General features: G+C 38.3%; 2 protein-coding genes across 2 annotated transcripts in view; both read right to left on the bottom strand.

Moving 5' to 3' along the window:
• Positions 1 to 6676: 6676 nt before the first annotated feature.
• Positions 6677 to 7111, bottom strand: LOC119656979. The gene has a single exon (XM_038063712.1). It carries the CDS (start codon positions 7109 to 7111, stop codon positions 6677 to 6679), a length of 435 nt encoding a protein of 144 aa, XP_037919640.1.
• Positions 7112 to 14522: 7411 nt separating this feature from the next.
• Positions 14523 to 17602, bottom strand: part of LOC119658247 (T-cell leukemia homeobox protein 3) — a 101484-nt gene continuing 98404 nt past the window's right edge. Inside the window, exon 4 of the mRNA XM_038065522.1 lies at positions 14523 to 15289. Coding sequence (XP_037921450.1) covers positions 15082 to 15289 — 208 coding nt within the window. The 3' untranslated portion in view covers positions 14523 to 15081. The remainder of the gene's footprint in view (positions 15290 to 17602) is intronic.

Raw genomic sequence — 17602 nt, 5'->3', positions numbered from 1 at the left:
TTCATATCCCCTTTGCTTTCACCATAAGTTCCATTATATCTTCCGGTGTAAAGTGCTCCCCGGTTGTAGCTTCTAATGTAGTCCCTCTTTGAGCTTCAAATATAGGGCAATGAAAAAAAACGTGTTCTGCGTCCTCTGCAATATTTAGGCACTTTGGGCAATATGGCGAATCATCACGTCCAAATCGATACAGATATGCTCAATAGCCAACGTGTCCGCTCAAGAATTGAGTTAGGCCCATATGATTTTGTGAGTCCAGCGACCTTTTTCTGACTCGTCCCACTTTTTCTGACATTCCGGAACAGTTTCAGTTCGTGCGAATTGTCACTGACGGGCGGGAGATTCTCCTGTGAGATCCGTTCGATCGTAAAGTCGTTGTATTTCTTTCGCCAGAATCTCAATCGGGACCATTCTTGCTATTACGCAAGCTGCTTCATTGGACATTGTTCTGTATGCGCAACATGTTCGGAGTACACTTATGCGATACGCAGCTCCAATCTTTGTCTTAATTGCTATATTTTTCAGTGCATCTGCCCATACTGGGGCTGCATACAGCAGGATCGAACTGAGCACCCTCGAAATAAGCAGTCGACGACTCTAGCGGAATTGAAGGCGATCTTTACATCAAGTGTGATCACTGCACAACATTTGTCCTCGTCAAGTGCCGTCTTAGCTGACAACTGCATCCGTTGTAGACCTCCTCGTTCGAAAACCAAATTGATTTTTGGAGAGACCGCCATCCTTTTCGGCAATTGGAAGTAATCTGTTATAGATTACTTGTTCGAATAGTTTGCCAAGATTATTTAGAAGGCATATATGTAGGACGAAGCACCCTCAAAGATTTGTTTGGCTTGGGGACTAGGATCAATTTCTGCTTCATCCATTGTGTAGGAAATGCTGCTTCTTTAAGGCATGTGGTGAACGCCTCGGCAAACATATTTGGAGCTATTTTCACTGCTGCCTTGAGACCTTTCTTGGGGATGTTATTCAAGCCAAGTACTTTATTTCCAACAATTTTTTCCGCAGCTTCGAGGACCTCCTTTTCACTTACCATGGGAACTTCGGTGGTGTCTATCTCGACAGTGGGAAGGTTAACGGTACTCATATTCTGTGGGAAAAGATGCATTAAGCAGAGTAGGGCAAGAAATCGGTGGGGAGAGTTTATCTTTGACTTTCGATATTTTTGCTTTATTGGCGCCACCCTAGGGATCCGTGTCAGCTTCCTTACACAGTCGCTTAAATTGTTCGCTTTTACTTTTTATTATGGCCACATGTAATTTGTTCCGAGCGTTTTTGTATTCTTCAAGTAACTGCTCGTATCCAGATCGGTTTCTATTTCGCTGCTTGCGCCTTCTGACCTTGCGGTAGGCCTTGCGGCATTCCCCGATTTCAGAGTTCCACCAAAAGTTCGAAACTTGCTTCTGGATACAACAGACCTTGGCATGGAGACGTCATATGCTCGCCGCAGCTTTATTTTCTGCGCTTCCTTCAAGCGCTGTATTTTGCTGCAGAACTTCCTCGAAAATGCCTTCGTCAAACTTATTAGCTGCCCACTTTTCAGTTCTCGCCCGAGACCATTTGATTCGCGTACCATGCATGATTTCACAAATGATGGCCTGGTGGTGGCTATGTGTATATTCTCCACTGATTTACCACAGGAGATCCTTAGCTATAACATCGCTAACAAAAGTGACAGTGTTAGCACAAGATTACAAGATTCAGACGAGAAAGAGTTTCAAGTAATATTCGTCCTCTTGCGTTCCTTTCTCGGCTGCCCCATTCTTGAGCCCATACATTGAAATCGCCAGCCACTATGTTAGGGCTATGGTTGCTTGCTCGGAGATTATAGCAGCGGTTGACACCAAATTTGTTGAAAGGTGGAAACTGTGAACGCTCACGCATACAGTGAGCTACATCCTTTTATGTTGAATTTACGGGGAGGTCCCCATACATGCAAAGAGGGGTGTACATTTTTTTTCACCAAATATAGTCATGTGGGGCATCAAATGAAAGGTCTTGGTTAGTGTTTAGTAAAAGAAATACACAAAACATTTTATACCTGAAGCGTCCAGCTTCCGGTTTCTCGACTTGTTAGTGGTTGGATTTGTAAAAGGCGGACATACTACTCCTCTTCTTTTTCTTCAGCTTTTGTCCCGTTCACAAGCGGGGTCGCCTCGTTGTGATCGGTTTCGCCATTTGGCTCTATCGAATATCTGATCTGGGTGCAATATCGAGGCTTTTAAATCCCCATCCAGCGTATTAAGCCACCATTGTTTCGGCCTCCCTGTTGGTCGTTTACCATCGACTTCGATGTCCAGACCAATCTTGGGAAGTGAATTCTCGTTAGCACGAATTGCGTGACGATACCATCGAAGACACCTCTCTCGCAATTTTTCCACGATCGGTGCAACCCCATAACGATCGCGGATATTTTCATTTCGGATGTGATCTAAACGTGTCACGCCACTAGTCTAACGCAACATCTTCGTCTCCATTATCGCAAGACGTTGTCCATTGTTTTTTATAGTCGACCAACACGCAGAACAATAGAGGGCGACTGGACGGACGACATTGAGGTAAATTTTAGACCTGAGATGTTCGTTGATACGTCGATCACAAAGAACACCAGTTGTAGAACGCCACTTCATCCAGGTTGCGTTAATACGTGAAGCTATTTCATAACGCAATTCTCCATTGGCTGATAGCGTTGATCCGAGGTATTTAAATCGCTCAGTTCTGGGCAGATTACTGCCGCTGACAGTGGTTGTGCCTGTTTCATGGGGATCGGTCGTCAAAAATTCAGTTTTGTTTAGATTCAATCTGAGACCGTGTTGCATGAGGCGATCATTCCATTTTTGGACAAGTTGCTCGAGATTATTTTTGCTATAAGCAGTGTATGGGGCCCTGGCCGTTGAATATCCTGTGTCGCTTGTCCCTTGTCCATAACAAGAACAAAGAGGAGTGGTGAGAGGGCGGACATACCACTGTTTGCTACATTATAATATTATAATAAAAGTGGAAATTATTGAAATTGTTCATAACCAATCGTATGGACTTCCTTTGGCTTTCTGAAAAGATTTTCACTAGATATATGTGAAAGGTAGGTAACTCCGACAGAATTCTGCATCACTACGATTGTTTTCGTGCGACTTCATAATTATCTTGACAATATCCAATTTGGGTTTCTGTTGGCTTTTTCCTGCCAGGTATCTGGCGCTAAACAGCGTTTATGTATCTCAACCTGGCTCGGGCTACAATCTGCACAAGTGGCTACATCCGACCATTATTCTTAAACAATAATTGCATCTGTCTATCGATTCAACTATTACAACGACCAGACCTTCCCTACGCATGCTTATCAAATTAAATACATGCTTCCTTTTCAAATTGATTAATCAAAAACATCTTTCGTTTGTCATTGCTCACATGTAGCCAGGACAGATTGCAACTTTGCCAGTATCTAAGAACCCTGATAAATTAATAAGAAGGCATCCCCTCATGTTTTCCATGCGAAATATTAAGTCACAAAGCGTAACGCATCACGCATCCGCCTCTGAACGATTCACTCGGCTTTAGGCGGGATATTTGAATTCATAACGAGATAATCGATCCTTAGGGATTTTCCAGCCACTGTGCTTTGGGGTTTTGGGAATAGACAGGGCACTTTTGGATGTATGGCGGAAGGCATTTTCCGTCGCACGCCAAAGCCGAAAATATGAACGACTGCATGGATTGTAATTGCATTTTAATGCAATTAAGGGTCCTCTATTGGCAGAACAACGGCTAAAATGCCAGGATGATGGAATGCACGTGTGTAATTCCAATTGAATTGTCGGTGTCCTGGTTAAGCTCCTATTGGGATGATGAATATTACAAGGCAACGGATCTGCTGAGTTATATAGTTATCAAATGAAATTTTCAAAAAATAAAGTTTTCCTTGTTGGATTGCAAAAGCATGTTAACTATGCTGTCTGCAATTTTTTTGGCTGTGATTCTGTTCAATACGTTTTTGGAATAGATGGCAAAGTGATTTTTCATTTTTCTCATGTATGTTATATGTAGTTACCAGTGCATGCTTTTCATTTTTAACTGAGAAAGTTACGTTGATTTTGAATTATTTTGACCGTAATTCTATCAGAAATTCATAGGTATTTCTTTTAGGTTCCTCAGTTGAGTTCACGGCTTTTCATTGTTTATATAAGTTTGCTTTCACTTACAATTTTTCAATTTTATAAAATGAGCGATTAATATAATTATCAAGTATATATATCGAATATTAAATGAGTTCCACGCCTTTTTTCTCTTATTTTTCAGAAACAGATATGATGAAAAAATTACAGACGATTCATTGGCTCACCATCATGCCACGTTGTAAAAAATGTTGTTCACGATCAGGTTCGTGGAAAACTATTAGGATGAGTCCTATCGTAATGTTAAAAAAAGCTTAATCAATGACAAAGTGTTGATTGAAGGTTTTGTCCAGGACAGAGGCAACTCGTCAGCCGCTGCTTCCCCGGTCACGCTGCTCCCAGGGCATAGGTGAGGCAGTGCCTGATGAGTTGCCTCTGCTCTGGACGAAACCGTCAGTCACCCTTTTGTTTTTTAAAAAAAACTTGAGTGTTTAACTCAAAACGAAGGGTCCGTGGACCACAAGAGAGGAAGTAAGTTGCTTCCCGAGTTGTCCGGTCCGTCAACAAGTGGATGTGGACTTAGGACTTCCTGCATCCTCAACAAAAACCTCAATCAATGTTTCAATTTCTTTTTAAATCACTCGCTATTATCATTTAGGGCATTTTTCATTGGTTATCTAGTAACTTTGAATTGAAATTAAATCTACTCGTACTTAAAATTTTAATTGTTAAAATTCCTATTTTTTTGCTTTCTATTCTTCTATTTAAAAAAAGGGCATTTAATAGGCTCATTATAGCAACTCCTTTAGACAATCGCAAGCATTCATGACTACAGCACGGATTTGAACGACGTCGCGATCGTAAAACTGACGTGTCGTACATCTTGGTCATCATACCTTCTTTTTTTAAAAAATGATCACTCAAGGCTAATAGTAGTCACAGGAATGCTTACCAATAAAATAAGTATAATATATAAGAAATCGGAAAAAAATTCATTTATTTCATGAAAAAAAGGAATCTTAGTTGTTTAATAATGATGTCCAATAACGATGGTTTACAGTCAGTCTGATTGTCTTTTTTTGGCGTTGGCAGGTGGAAAGGCTTAAAACCTAACGCTGGCTCCTGCCATATGGTTATGTGAGACTGTTACTCACTCAAACCCTCTCCTTCTCCTTCTCTAACCCCGTGGGGCTGCCATTTCGGTGTTACTTCGCGGGGAAGGATCAGTCACGAACTACGGTTGGTGTCGTTATATCTTGTACCACAATAGTCACTCCGATGTCGACATGATTACTTGCAGTTCTTTCGTTGTCTTCTTATATTGGCTGTGCAACTCTTGAAACTCAGGCCCGTATCTACTACCTTCCCTGCTTTTAAGGCAAACTTTGTGAAGCTCATCGATTACGGCAGTCCACCAGAAGTTGCGCATTCATTGCTTGAGTACAGTGCGGCGTGGCATGAAAGAGTCTGCTTGGCTGTCTGTCTGTCACATGCATTTTTTCGGAGACGGTTATAGCGATTGACACCAATGTTGCTGGAAAGGTGGGAACTGTGAACGCTAACGAATCCAGTGAATTACACCCTATTTGGTCGGATTTAAAGGGGGGTCCTCATACATGCAAAAGGAAGGTGTATTTTTCTTCACCAAATATAGCCATGTGGGTTATCAAATAAAAGGTCTCGATTAGTACTTTCCAAAGTAGATCCTAGTTTTGACATTTCTTGAAAATATGGAGAGTGCGGGGGTCAAAAGTGATCATTTCTTTAACGGACCCATTCTCAGAAACTACCAAACCAAAAAATCTGAAAAATCTGAATAGCACCATTTATAACAAGGTTACAATAGGTCAAAGTTGTCGCTTCTGTTCAAATTCAAGACTGAATGTCAATACCACTTGAAAGAGGATATTCTCACATAATAAATGTATATATTACGTGCTAGGTTCTAATGAGACAAATTCACACTCAAATATCTTTATAAAAGAAATACAAAAAACCTTTCATACCTGAAGCGTCCAGCTTCCGGCTTCCTGACTTGTTATGATGTATATGTAGTAACGAGTGCACGTTCTCTTTTTCTAACTGGTAAATACAGGCGTTGCATACTTATCCCCTTTCAACAGATGTGACGTCTGTCAGACGCCTATCTATTTTCCTTTTGACAAACGAGTTCAGCGACTGGTTTTGAATTTGTTTATGCTTCAAATATTTTCTGTTAACCACGTTTGAAGGTAATCTAAAAATAATGAAACAAAGAACGGAGAATATGTGGCGAACTTTATGTTTTAGAATGCTACGAAATAAATAATTAACAAAAAAAAAAGCCAACTCTTTATTCAAAAAGCAATAAATATTTTTGAAGAACACTAACAATGTAAAGCAGTGACGGTTCGGGTTAAGATATTTTAGCGAAAAAAATTATTTTTGGGCAAAATTACACATCATTTTCAAAAGATACTTTTTCAAGTGGAACACGCTTCCATATCTTTCTGGTGCATTTTAAACATACTGGACGTCTGCATTCTATGCAAAAATCAGCTGTTCTTCTACTTTTTTTGGAGGAAATAAAAGACAATTTTGTCTTTATCCAGTTTTTCCAGTATTTCTGTTTCACCCCAATCAAATTCCTGTCGTATATTCAGGGCACGTCCAATGCACATTCTTACTTCGCGATTTATATGAGGATTCTTAAATCTTCGTTCTAGCTCAGGCTTAATCAGCTGCATGCCTAGTTTTTTTATGTAGTTGTATCTTATTAATTCAGCATTATGCCGGAACGACTGATGAAAAATGAAAGAGTTTACTGAAGCAATATCTACAAGCCTGAGAAATACTGCCGTAGGCCAACGCTTGGTCTTCCTATTGCATGAATTGATAGAGCATTTTTCATCGATTGAGTCAACTTCTCCTTTGGTTAAATTAAAATGTGCTATTATTTCCAGCTTCCTAGTATCAACATCTAAAGCCTCGTTATGATGCATGGATGAACCCAAAAGACAGGTTTGTTTTTCTACCTCGTGGCGAAACGCTAAAAACAATCCCAGAGGGGTATTTTTTAAATTTAAATTTTGGATAGAGCAATACCAGTGTTTAAATGGGAATTGTAGTCCGACCTGGCCCGGGCAAAATCCTATCTGAATTTGTGCATTGCTGACGCGCCTGAACTTTAGTTTCAGGAATTCTCAGCGGAAACTACAAACTCTTCCTTACGATAGCGGCCATAATGCTATTCTTATTGAGGTTCTATTTGATGAACGAAGAGTTCACCTTCTGCCGATGGACAGCGGCGTCCACAGGCTTAAAGTCCAACAGATTGGAAGAAATTTCAAGAGAGGTTTATTCGGGGATATCGAGAGGAATGCCTACCTTTTGATGGGGAAAATGATAGTACAATTGCGCCGAGTGACAGGAACCTGATCAACGAGGAAATACTCGAATATCATCTCAAGCTGGAGAACTAATCAACTAACTAAACAATAAGAGATCTCTCAGTAGGCATTCCCAACGTAGTTCTTAGGCATTTTAATGGACATTACTATTCAGAATTATTGCATCTTGTTCAATAATTATCTTTCCAGGACAATGGACGAAAGCCCGGGTGTTTCCGACCTTAAGTGAGGGAACGATTCATTCAGTTTTAAGACATCTGCAAGGTATTTGAAGTTTTGGTATTAAAAGTCTTGAACGGGCATAGTAAGAAGAAGGAATTATTGTGGAATGTGCAACTCGGACTTCGATCTGGACATGTACATTTGTGGACGGTACATGCAATAACGAAGGTAACGTCTGATATATCCTGGAGGATTAAAAGTGGTGAGGGCGAAGGTGCCTGCCTTATAGACTTGGAGAAGGTGAGCTTCCCAATCACCTCGTAGCGATGATGTGTGGCATGCTGTACGACAAATGCTTTGTCATCACAGATGGAAATCTCACTACTAAATGTTCTGAATGGATTGCAACAAGGAAGAGTGACTGCGCCAAAATACCTAGGATTGCGTCTTGACGAACGTCTTCAATTTAACGAGCACGTTCAAGTTGCCCTAGAAAGCGTTCGCATGGCATTAATGTCTCTTCGAAGACTCTTTTATACTCCACATCTTAGTCGAGATGTTAAAATCATTTGTTACCTAACTCTGGTTAGACCGGCATCCACATAGGGGTGTCCTATTTGCTTTAACTTGTGTGCTAGCCAGATGGTCTGCGCGCGTGCATGGGGCTAAATAGGACTGATTCGTCAAATTATGAACACTAGGTAACTAATGGCGGTGATATATACAGCTGCTGCTGTGCCAAGAATCGACATATTTATCGTTAGATTGATTTGCAATCATATAGTCCGATCCGTTTCGCATGGTGAGAACCCTTGCGTTTCGAGAAAACTCCCACGACAGGTTTCATTCCTCCCGAAATTTCCGTGCATCTCTGGATAGGAACGGTTTGGTTCTTGATCCTGCCGGTGACCCGATTATGTATCATATATATAGGCGAGCCGCCGACAAGAAGAATATCCCCGGAACTCGACTGCGGGGCTCCAGGATTCGGTTAGAGATATTCAAGAGCGAGAACAATTGATATAAAGCAGGATGAAAAGAAGAAATCCAGGTACTAGCGGCTTTGGGATGCCGACTATATTGCGTTGTGTTCATTTCCTTCCCTCATCAACAAAAAAAAAAAAAATGTAAAATATAAGAATCTTTAAATACATATATTATTCATTTTATTAGCTTTAAGGTAACTAATTCTATATTTTTTGTATTAGCCTTAAGAATAAATTTAAATTTCAGAACTAGTTTTTTTTAAAGATATTAAGTGCTGAATTAGGTTAGGGCATTCTTTTACTTTTTTTGTGCGTTAACAAGACATAGCTAACTTTGCCGGGGTTTTGACCATTTCCCGACAACCTACATATTTTTAATTAATTTAATTTTGCAATTTAATGTATTTTGTTATATTTAGTATAGTTGGTTGGCCATAAAGTTTATTCCAATTTTTTTTTTAATAGATTATAAGATTGTTTTTCATTCATTTTTCTCAATCTATATTATTACTGTTCAATGTTTGCTTGAAATAAAAATGATTTTGAAAATGAAAAAATGGAAATGTTTGGAAAAATTGCTTAAATATATACGGATTTCGTGGGAAAAATTTTCCTTTGTAATTTTATATGGCAAAAACTGTATCTTGTAAGTTTCAAAGTTTTTCTTCTATTTTTAAAAAAAAATATTTATATGTAAAAATTCATTTAAAAAGCGATTTTGTATTTTCCGAACAAGCAATTAAATACATATTATCGGAATGGAAACTTACCATATAAACAACATTTTTGATTGAGTATTAATGCATTTTAACAATGAAGAATAATAGTAAAGATGATAATAGTGATGACGACGAACGTGAAACGGAAGATTTAATGGAAAATTTACGGAGTGAAAGCATGGTTAAAAAATAACTTTTTCTCCAATAATAGTACTACCGGAATTAGCTATAATGCTAAATGTTAAATGAGAAATAATTTATATTTTTCACAATAATTTCGCACATCCGCTCAAATGTATTTTTAGTTTCTGGTTAATATTGTAAACAACTTCAGTGGTTATTACTTTTTTTTTGCGCAAAATACCACCAACAAAAAATAATTTTTAAGTATGGCTATAAGATGTATTTAAATAAATTGTAAGGATCTAATTATAATAATATAAAATAAAGCTAGTAACCAAATCAAAATTGAATTTTATCTCCTAGAACACTAGGTAGTTCCCAATTCCAATTTTAATGAGGCAGTTTTATTCAAGCATTTTTAGATGACTGAAAAATGTAAAATATTAATTAAATACCAAAAAAAGCCAATAAATTCAAGGTTATATATTGATTTGGCTCTGGCAACAAAAAAAAATGATTTTGACCTTAGGACCAGAAACGTTCTACAAAGTTGTTTGCCTAGAGTAAGAGGAATCTGATCATCCTCTTATTCTAGCCAAATTTTCTTTGCGTAGGCACACTCAGGCAATATGAACTATATTAATAATGAACTCCACTTACAAAAGAAGGATACATACATATGTATATATGAAATAGTCCGAGTTATTTTTCTGTTTTAGTCTAAAGTCTACTATATTAAATAAATGTATATGCCGTGTTGCATATTTATTAAAATTAAGCATTATTCTAAAACGAAAACATATTGCAACACTTTTAATTTCTTGCGAACACACATTCTGCGGACTCAACAAAGATATATATTTGTTCACCAAAAATTGCGAAAAAGAAGTGTGAAATCCACTTAATCATCAACGAGAATACAAGTAACTACCAAAATATCTGATTTCTGGAATTCTGGATTTCTGAATGGAAATAATATTACAGAAATGGGGTACAGCCAACACACCCCATTTCTGTAATATTATTTCCATTCTGATGAACAGAAGAATTCTTATTTACCATAGAAAAATTACATAAATTACAAAACAAGAATATTAAATTTTATTACCGAGTACCATTTAGCGGCAAACGATAAATAAAATATATAAATGACTTTCGATGTTATTTTTATCCTGGTGGCTAGAGCTCATCCTGAATAAACAACTGCTTAAAGATGGTTTTCATCAAAGTGGTATAATTTCAGTTCGATGCAATATTATTCAAGTTATTTAGATTTTAATTTAAGGTTCAACTGTTTCCACCATGGTAGCAGGCTTAACAAATATATGGAAGGCTTTATCGATAGAAAAAAAATTAAAATTCGTCCCATTAATAAATGATAACGATTATCTTTTTAAAAGAAAAAAGATTTTATATTATTTTCAGTTTAAATGTCATTGGAAAATTGTCAATTTAAATTGTTTAGTAACAATATTAAATAAATAAAACTTTGATTATTTAATTTGATGGTGACACGCACAGAAGAAAGAAGGATCTATCTCTCAAAATATGTATATAAGCAGAATGAAAAGTAAATGTGTGTCTGCCCTCTAATTAAGAAAAATCGCTAATTGCCAAAGTGAGGGTTGTTCTTGTTAAGGAAGTTTAAAAATATGTACTTTCTCCTTATTTATTAAAGTATTATATATTTATTTGAAAAAAATATTCCCTATAGACGCCTAGTTTCCCCAGTACCACATTCCACGCCCTAAATCTCGTATCACCACTTAGATTGAATACCAATAAATACTAAATTTACGAAGGTGGTCAAAAAGGTACAAAATGCGTGGAATATTAAAAATATTTTCGAAACCTAAAAAACCTTAAAGATGTTTTTAAATACTACCTGGAAGATCCACCTTTAATTGTCAGGCATCGCATTATCAAAATGGAAGGAGAAGGAAGTATTCCAATTTCTTTGATTTGATTGGATTCGAAAATTCATGGTAGATGATTTGCCACTGCTTTCAGGTAGGCGTGGCAATATTGTTTGAAACAAGTTGCAAGAATATCGAGATGGTTCTACGTAAACCAGCAGGTGACGATATACTCCCAAACTAGCGAGAGCGCTTAGCTTAATACGACTCGTCTATAGAACTTTTCAAAGAATAGATAGTTTCATTATTTCGATATACATTCCCTAAATTTTCTCTTCATTTCTTTTTAAAATTCTGTGTTAAACAAGGCTTTGTTAAAATCGGTTTGTCTGCACCTGTGTCTGTCTGTATTTTTTTCCATGCTGGGTGAAAAGTTTTGTTGGGTTCTGCCAGATCGTTATGTGAGACCCTCCATCATCATCATCATCAACGGCGCAACAACCGGTATCCGGTCTAGGCCTGCCTTAATAAGGAACTCCAGACATGCCGGTTTTGCGCCGAGGTCCACCAATTCGATATCCCTAAAAGCTGTCTGGCGTCCTGGCCTACGCCATCGCTCCATCTTAGGTAGGGTCTGCCTCGTCTTCTTTTTGTACCATAGATAGCCCTAGACTTTATAGACTTTCCGGGCGGGATCATCCTCATCCATACGGATTAAGTGACCGCCCACCGTAACCTATTGAGCCGGATTTTATCCACAACCGGACCATCATGGTATCGCTCATAGATTTCGTTGTTATGTAAACTACGGAATCGTCCATCCTCATGTAGGGAGCCAAAAATTCTTCTGACGATTCTTCTCTCAAACGCGGCCAAGAGTTCGCAATTCTTCTGAGTGGTAAGATGATTGTCTTGTGCAGTAAGGGCTATGTGAGTATGTGAGACCCTTGCCCACTAAAATCACCTTCTTCTTCTTCCACTCTCCCTACCGAACTCCAATATTATACTATGTTGCGAAGCTGGATCAGAGTTTATCCTGCACTAGCGTCCACGTTTGTGTTCTTCACCTGTTCTTTGTTCCGGCCGACCTCCCCCTGTCTAAGTTTCTAATGGATGTCTGTGATAACCTTTCCATTGTAATATGTGCTCTATGATGTTTTCTGGTGGAAAGCGCTATTTCTCTTTTATTTAATTTTTTTTCAGTGGATCTATCCACACTGGGCTGCATATATCATCGAGCTGACCACTCTTGAAACAAGGAGGTGACACCGCCGCCTTAGGCTATCTATATTTGGTAGCATTTTTGTGGTCAATGCCCCGATATTATCTCCCGTTGTTGTTTCAATCTGCTTTGAAATTTAGCCTCTGGTCAATCATTATGCCTAAATATTTGAACTTAGGTTGGGAACATATGGCCTGTGTTCCAATTTTGATCTTCATGGATGTGCACTTCCTTCCCTTAGTGGTGAGCACTACTTGCCCTTTATGGACTTCATTTCATAAGAAGGAAAAACTCATTCTCGAAATGCGATATTTGTTTAATAAAGAAAATTGTAGTCAGCAAAAAAAAACCCTTCTTTTTCTTTCCACATGAAAGACTACCTAACAAGCTCACTCTAAAATGTTTAATTTTACCTTTTCTTCTAATTTTGGGGCAAGCGCAGAAGCTATCTATAGCCCTATTGAATTTATCCTTAGTAATTACCAATTTGATAATCTCAAACGACTGGGAATGCATAAATAAGAGTCTCATCAGCAGCTTCCGTTCAGGAGCCTTCCGACTTTTCAAAAAAGAATGGGCTCCTGGGTTTCTTGCTAAAACCTTACTAAGTTTCATAGACTCGCTGGAACTTCCAATGTTCTGACAGTCTTATTGCTGATTTTTACGTCTTCCAGTGATCCTTGTATGACTGCCAGTATTTATGCCTGTAGCAGGTGTTGAAGACCTGCCTGATCAGCTTCCTGACCACTTCGCTATTGTAACGATGTGTTTTTGCTGTATATGTCGTAACCGAGTAATCTAGAATGTGTCATGCAGGATTACTTTTTGGACACAAAACTAGCTTCCTAGCTAAAATGTAATGTAGTAGTTTGGCCAAAACAGTCCATTGTTGTCGGTGACTACTTTCCCTGAAAAAGTTTGCAATTTTGAATTTTAGTTAGTTTCAAATTCATGATTCAAAACATGAAAAAGTTATGGGGTTAAACGCAAATTACCACGACCCAATTTCCACTTTCCCTATAACAGATTTTGCTAATTATAAAAAGGAACGTTAATTGCTGTGAGTGGCTCCAGGGGAAAATATGCTTCGGCAGCTTGGTCTTTGACGACGGTAATTGCTGAAAACCACCGAAAACGCAATTAAGCACTATTCGTTGTTGGCATTTGACAGGAAAACTCTTAAAAGGATTCTGTGCGGAGCCGAACATAAATATGGTGAATCTCTAGAAGATTGTAATGGAGTTCCTCAAAATACTTACAAGGGATCACATGCAATGATTTTATTATCATTCAGGAAGTATGTTAGCAAAGGTGTGATCGTAGCTACAAGAGGAACCTTAGGAGATAACAGCAGGATTCCCAGTAATCTGCAAGCAGCTACTCATGATTTCATTAGGATTTATTCTTGCCGTTAACTGAACCACTTAGGTGAAATGAGCCTAATTGCTCATTAACATAGGTGTCTACATGACATTCGAAAGTAAATTATATGAAAAAAAGCACAACGATCATGTTGTTTCAGAAACCATATAACTCAATGTTTATTAAAGATGTTTTAGAATTGAGGACAATTTTAAAGATGATGGATTTTAGGTAGCAATTTCGCCATGAAGTTAACGTTAAATCTTAAAATTGTGGGGTCCAGGTGGATATAGTTAATTTGAGATGAGATGATGCAAATTATAGAAGATGCTATGAAAAAGGGAATACTGCGTACAATCAAATAAAGAAATAGTATGGTTTGCATTGCGGATACTATAACTTTCGTTGCTGATGTATTTATTTTTAAGGTTTTGTATGGAACAAAAGTTTTTTTAACCTTGCTGGGGTTAATTTCTACAATCTTAACAGCCAGGACCTACATAACATAACATTTAATGAATGAAACTCGACGAAGTAATGTTTCAAAATATTTTTATTGCAGATGATTTTGTTTATTGCCTTAAATGAAATTTTATACACAGAACCGACATCATATCAGCACTTTCACCGAACATTATAAATTAAAATCAACAGCGGCAAAATGTCCAGTTTAGTCATATGCATTAAATTGAAGTGATTTTAGTGCGAACTGATTTTGCTGGGATTCAGTTTAACTACAAACTTTTATTACTCTGTTGGTCACAATAAAACACCACTCCCTTTTCCTTCTTTGTTATTTCTACTAAAGTTAAGTATTGTTTCCCAAACGCTGCTTTTCTTTGATAAAGTAACTACTAATTTATCATCTAATATTTACACTGCTATAGCTAAGTAAGCGACATTTGTAACATCTAAATTATTCAATAGAATACTATACGTAATAAATTTTCTCGGGTACGCCACAATCATTGATTCTTAAAATTCGGCCCTTACTTCGGCGGGTTTTATATCCTAGCATACTAAATGTTTGTCACATTCTGCTGCGATTCTGTATTTACAAAAGGAGCTTTTTCGAGAGCTAAAACTACCAATATCACAAAACATTATTTAACTGAAATCCAAACGGAATTCATTAGCATCCGGCGGCATGTTGCTCAGCCCAAGGTTGAAGGCCATGGAGAGCTGCTAGAGGTGCCCCATTTGTGGGCGGTGATGATACGGTAGAGATAGGTGCTGCCGCGGGTGGTGCGAATCCTTTGCTTAAGGCTTCAGCCTGCAATGAAAGCATTAGTCGATTGGCTGCTTGCCGTTCGGCTTCTCTTTCTTCCGCCGTTTGTCGCCTGGAATTAGAATAAAATTATGAAAATTAATTCCCAAAGAAGAGAAAAGAATTTAAATTTATTTAAATCTATATCTTCATTTCAAAATAGATAGATTTACTTTTTGCTCCAGCTCCGACTGTATCTTATCAAAATTTAGCTATTTGTGGTATTTTAGAGTGACAGTAATCTATGGAATTTGTATCTCCATATGTTTATTTATGCATACTACACATATACATATTTATATATAAATAACTAATCAGTCGGTGGGGGTCTGGTTATTCAAATGAAATTCCGGTGCTCATATCTTCAAATTAAATAATAATCAAATGAACAAATTAATCATAATGCCTAGTTTGAAACTGTCTACATTAATTCATGTAATCATACGTGTGCATGTCATTGTACCTACACTTCCATATATCGAATGTGTTACTAAGTTTCCTGAACCATATCATCGCCATTATCATCCCTTTAATAACCTGAAGACAAAGTGCTGTTTCCCGATGACATGCTCATGTTATAGCTTCGCCACTCCCCTCCGATTGAAACAATTGTAGTCCCAGTGTAATTAGGAGCCGAAAACTACACACCTTCGCTGAACAGCCCCCTCTCATCCCTCCTCGTATTTATCCCTTCATCAACAGATTATGAAATTATATAGTTCGAGTGGAATAAATATAATGGGGGTATATTAACTATGGCTGTACAAATTTACTGGATACCATTAGATTTTCGGGAATCCATGTAAGCCAGACAGAGATGTAAGAGCGATGAAGGTGCTTGCCTAATGACTTTTAAACGATCCTGCATATGAGTATGATGTTACAAATTGGATAGAGGAGGATGAAAGGTGGTTGAGCCGACGAGAATTTTCAGTCGTGGTAAATGAGTTTCAACCGTGTGAAATTCGGGAATTTAATAATAAATGTGATATGCGAGAAGTGCTAAATTCCCCTCAATTTTGGTTAGAAATGTAATTTTCGAATATCGTGTGTGGAAATTAGGAATTTGTTACGTAGTCGGATTAGCTTTAGATTAATGAGCAGTGGATTTTACAATTTACAGGCGACAATGTCAAATTTTATCTAGAATTTCAACTATATAATAGGTAGCTCACGTAGTTTATGCTTTCCTAATACTGCTACCCTTTAGGACTTAGGAAATCAAATACGAGTACACGGCAAGTTTGATCTGGACTGTACTGCATAAGAAGTAGCCTTTTTTTTGAGGAGGTGAAAATCTTCAAAAGGCACTGGTCTGGACACACCTGTGTGTGGGACTTTTACCCACTAAAACCACCCCCGACTACCTGCCCCCCTGCCCCCTGCCCTGCGGAACTACTCTAAGGTATTATATCATGGGGTGGAGTCAGCTCATTCTAGCTTAATCACCTTTCTTCTATACGCCGCATACGTGACCTCGCTTTTCTCCTCTCCTCTGCCTTTCGCAGTTTATTTTGAATATTTTGAATAGATACAATCATGGAGTTGACCACGTCCCAATTCTCTTGTTATGCTACCATTTTCGGCATCAGATTTTCTGGTACCAGCACCTCTACTAGAGTCTCCTCTAGATTTCTTCTTTCTTCTACGAATCTCGGACAGTGGAAGAATACATGTTCTGGGTCCTCTGGGACTCCGTCACAATTTAAACCTGTGCAGGTATTGGCGATATCTTCGGTGCCCTGTGGGAAACTAGGTGAGATTATAATTAATCTTCAACTAGGAAGGAGCCGGTGATTCCATCGACCGTTCCCACCGCTCTTGCTATCTATTTCTAGATCTCTCCCTCTCAGTGTTCTTCGTCTGCGATAAGGGAGAGGTTGGCTTCGCGTTGTATATATTCGTCAATTCATCTGCCAAGATGTCAATCGGCATCATTTCAGAAATGACGAATGCTGGATTATCTGAGACAGTTCTGGAAGCAGAGCATACCCTCAGGGCTGTCAGCGCTATATCGTCAGCGTTATCCCCCATTATGGCCTCCCTCGGAAGGGGAAAGTTAAGTACATCGTTGTACATGATGTTCCACAGTAGTGAGTCCAATGCGGAATCCTGCGGGACACCCGCGTACTCCTGGGGTCCGTCATCAGTGTTATACCAGAGCCTCCTTTCAGTTAAATAACTACCGACGATAGCAGCGAGATAGGCGGGAATACCAACCTTCGCTAGGGATTTGCGTATTAGATTCCAATTGCCCGAATCGAATGCATTTTTCACGTCCAAAGTTACTACCACGCAATATTTGCTGCTACTACCCTTTCCGTGGATTGCATCTTCGGTCAAGTAAGTAACCAATTTGATCGCATCAATGGTTGATCTGTCTTTA

This window comes from Hermetia illucens, chromosome 5 (assembly GCF_905115235.1).
Source record: "Hermetia illucens chromosome 5, iHerIll2.2.curated.20191125, whole genome shotgun sequence".
NCBI lineage: Eukaryota > Metazoa > Arthropoda > Insecta > Diptera > Stratiomyidae > Hermetia > Hermetia illucens.
This window is presented reverse-complemented; position numbering and strand designations above follow the sequence as displayed.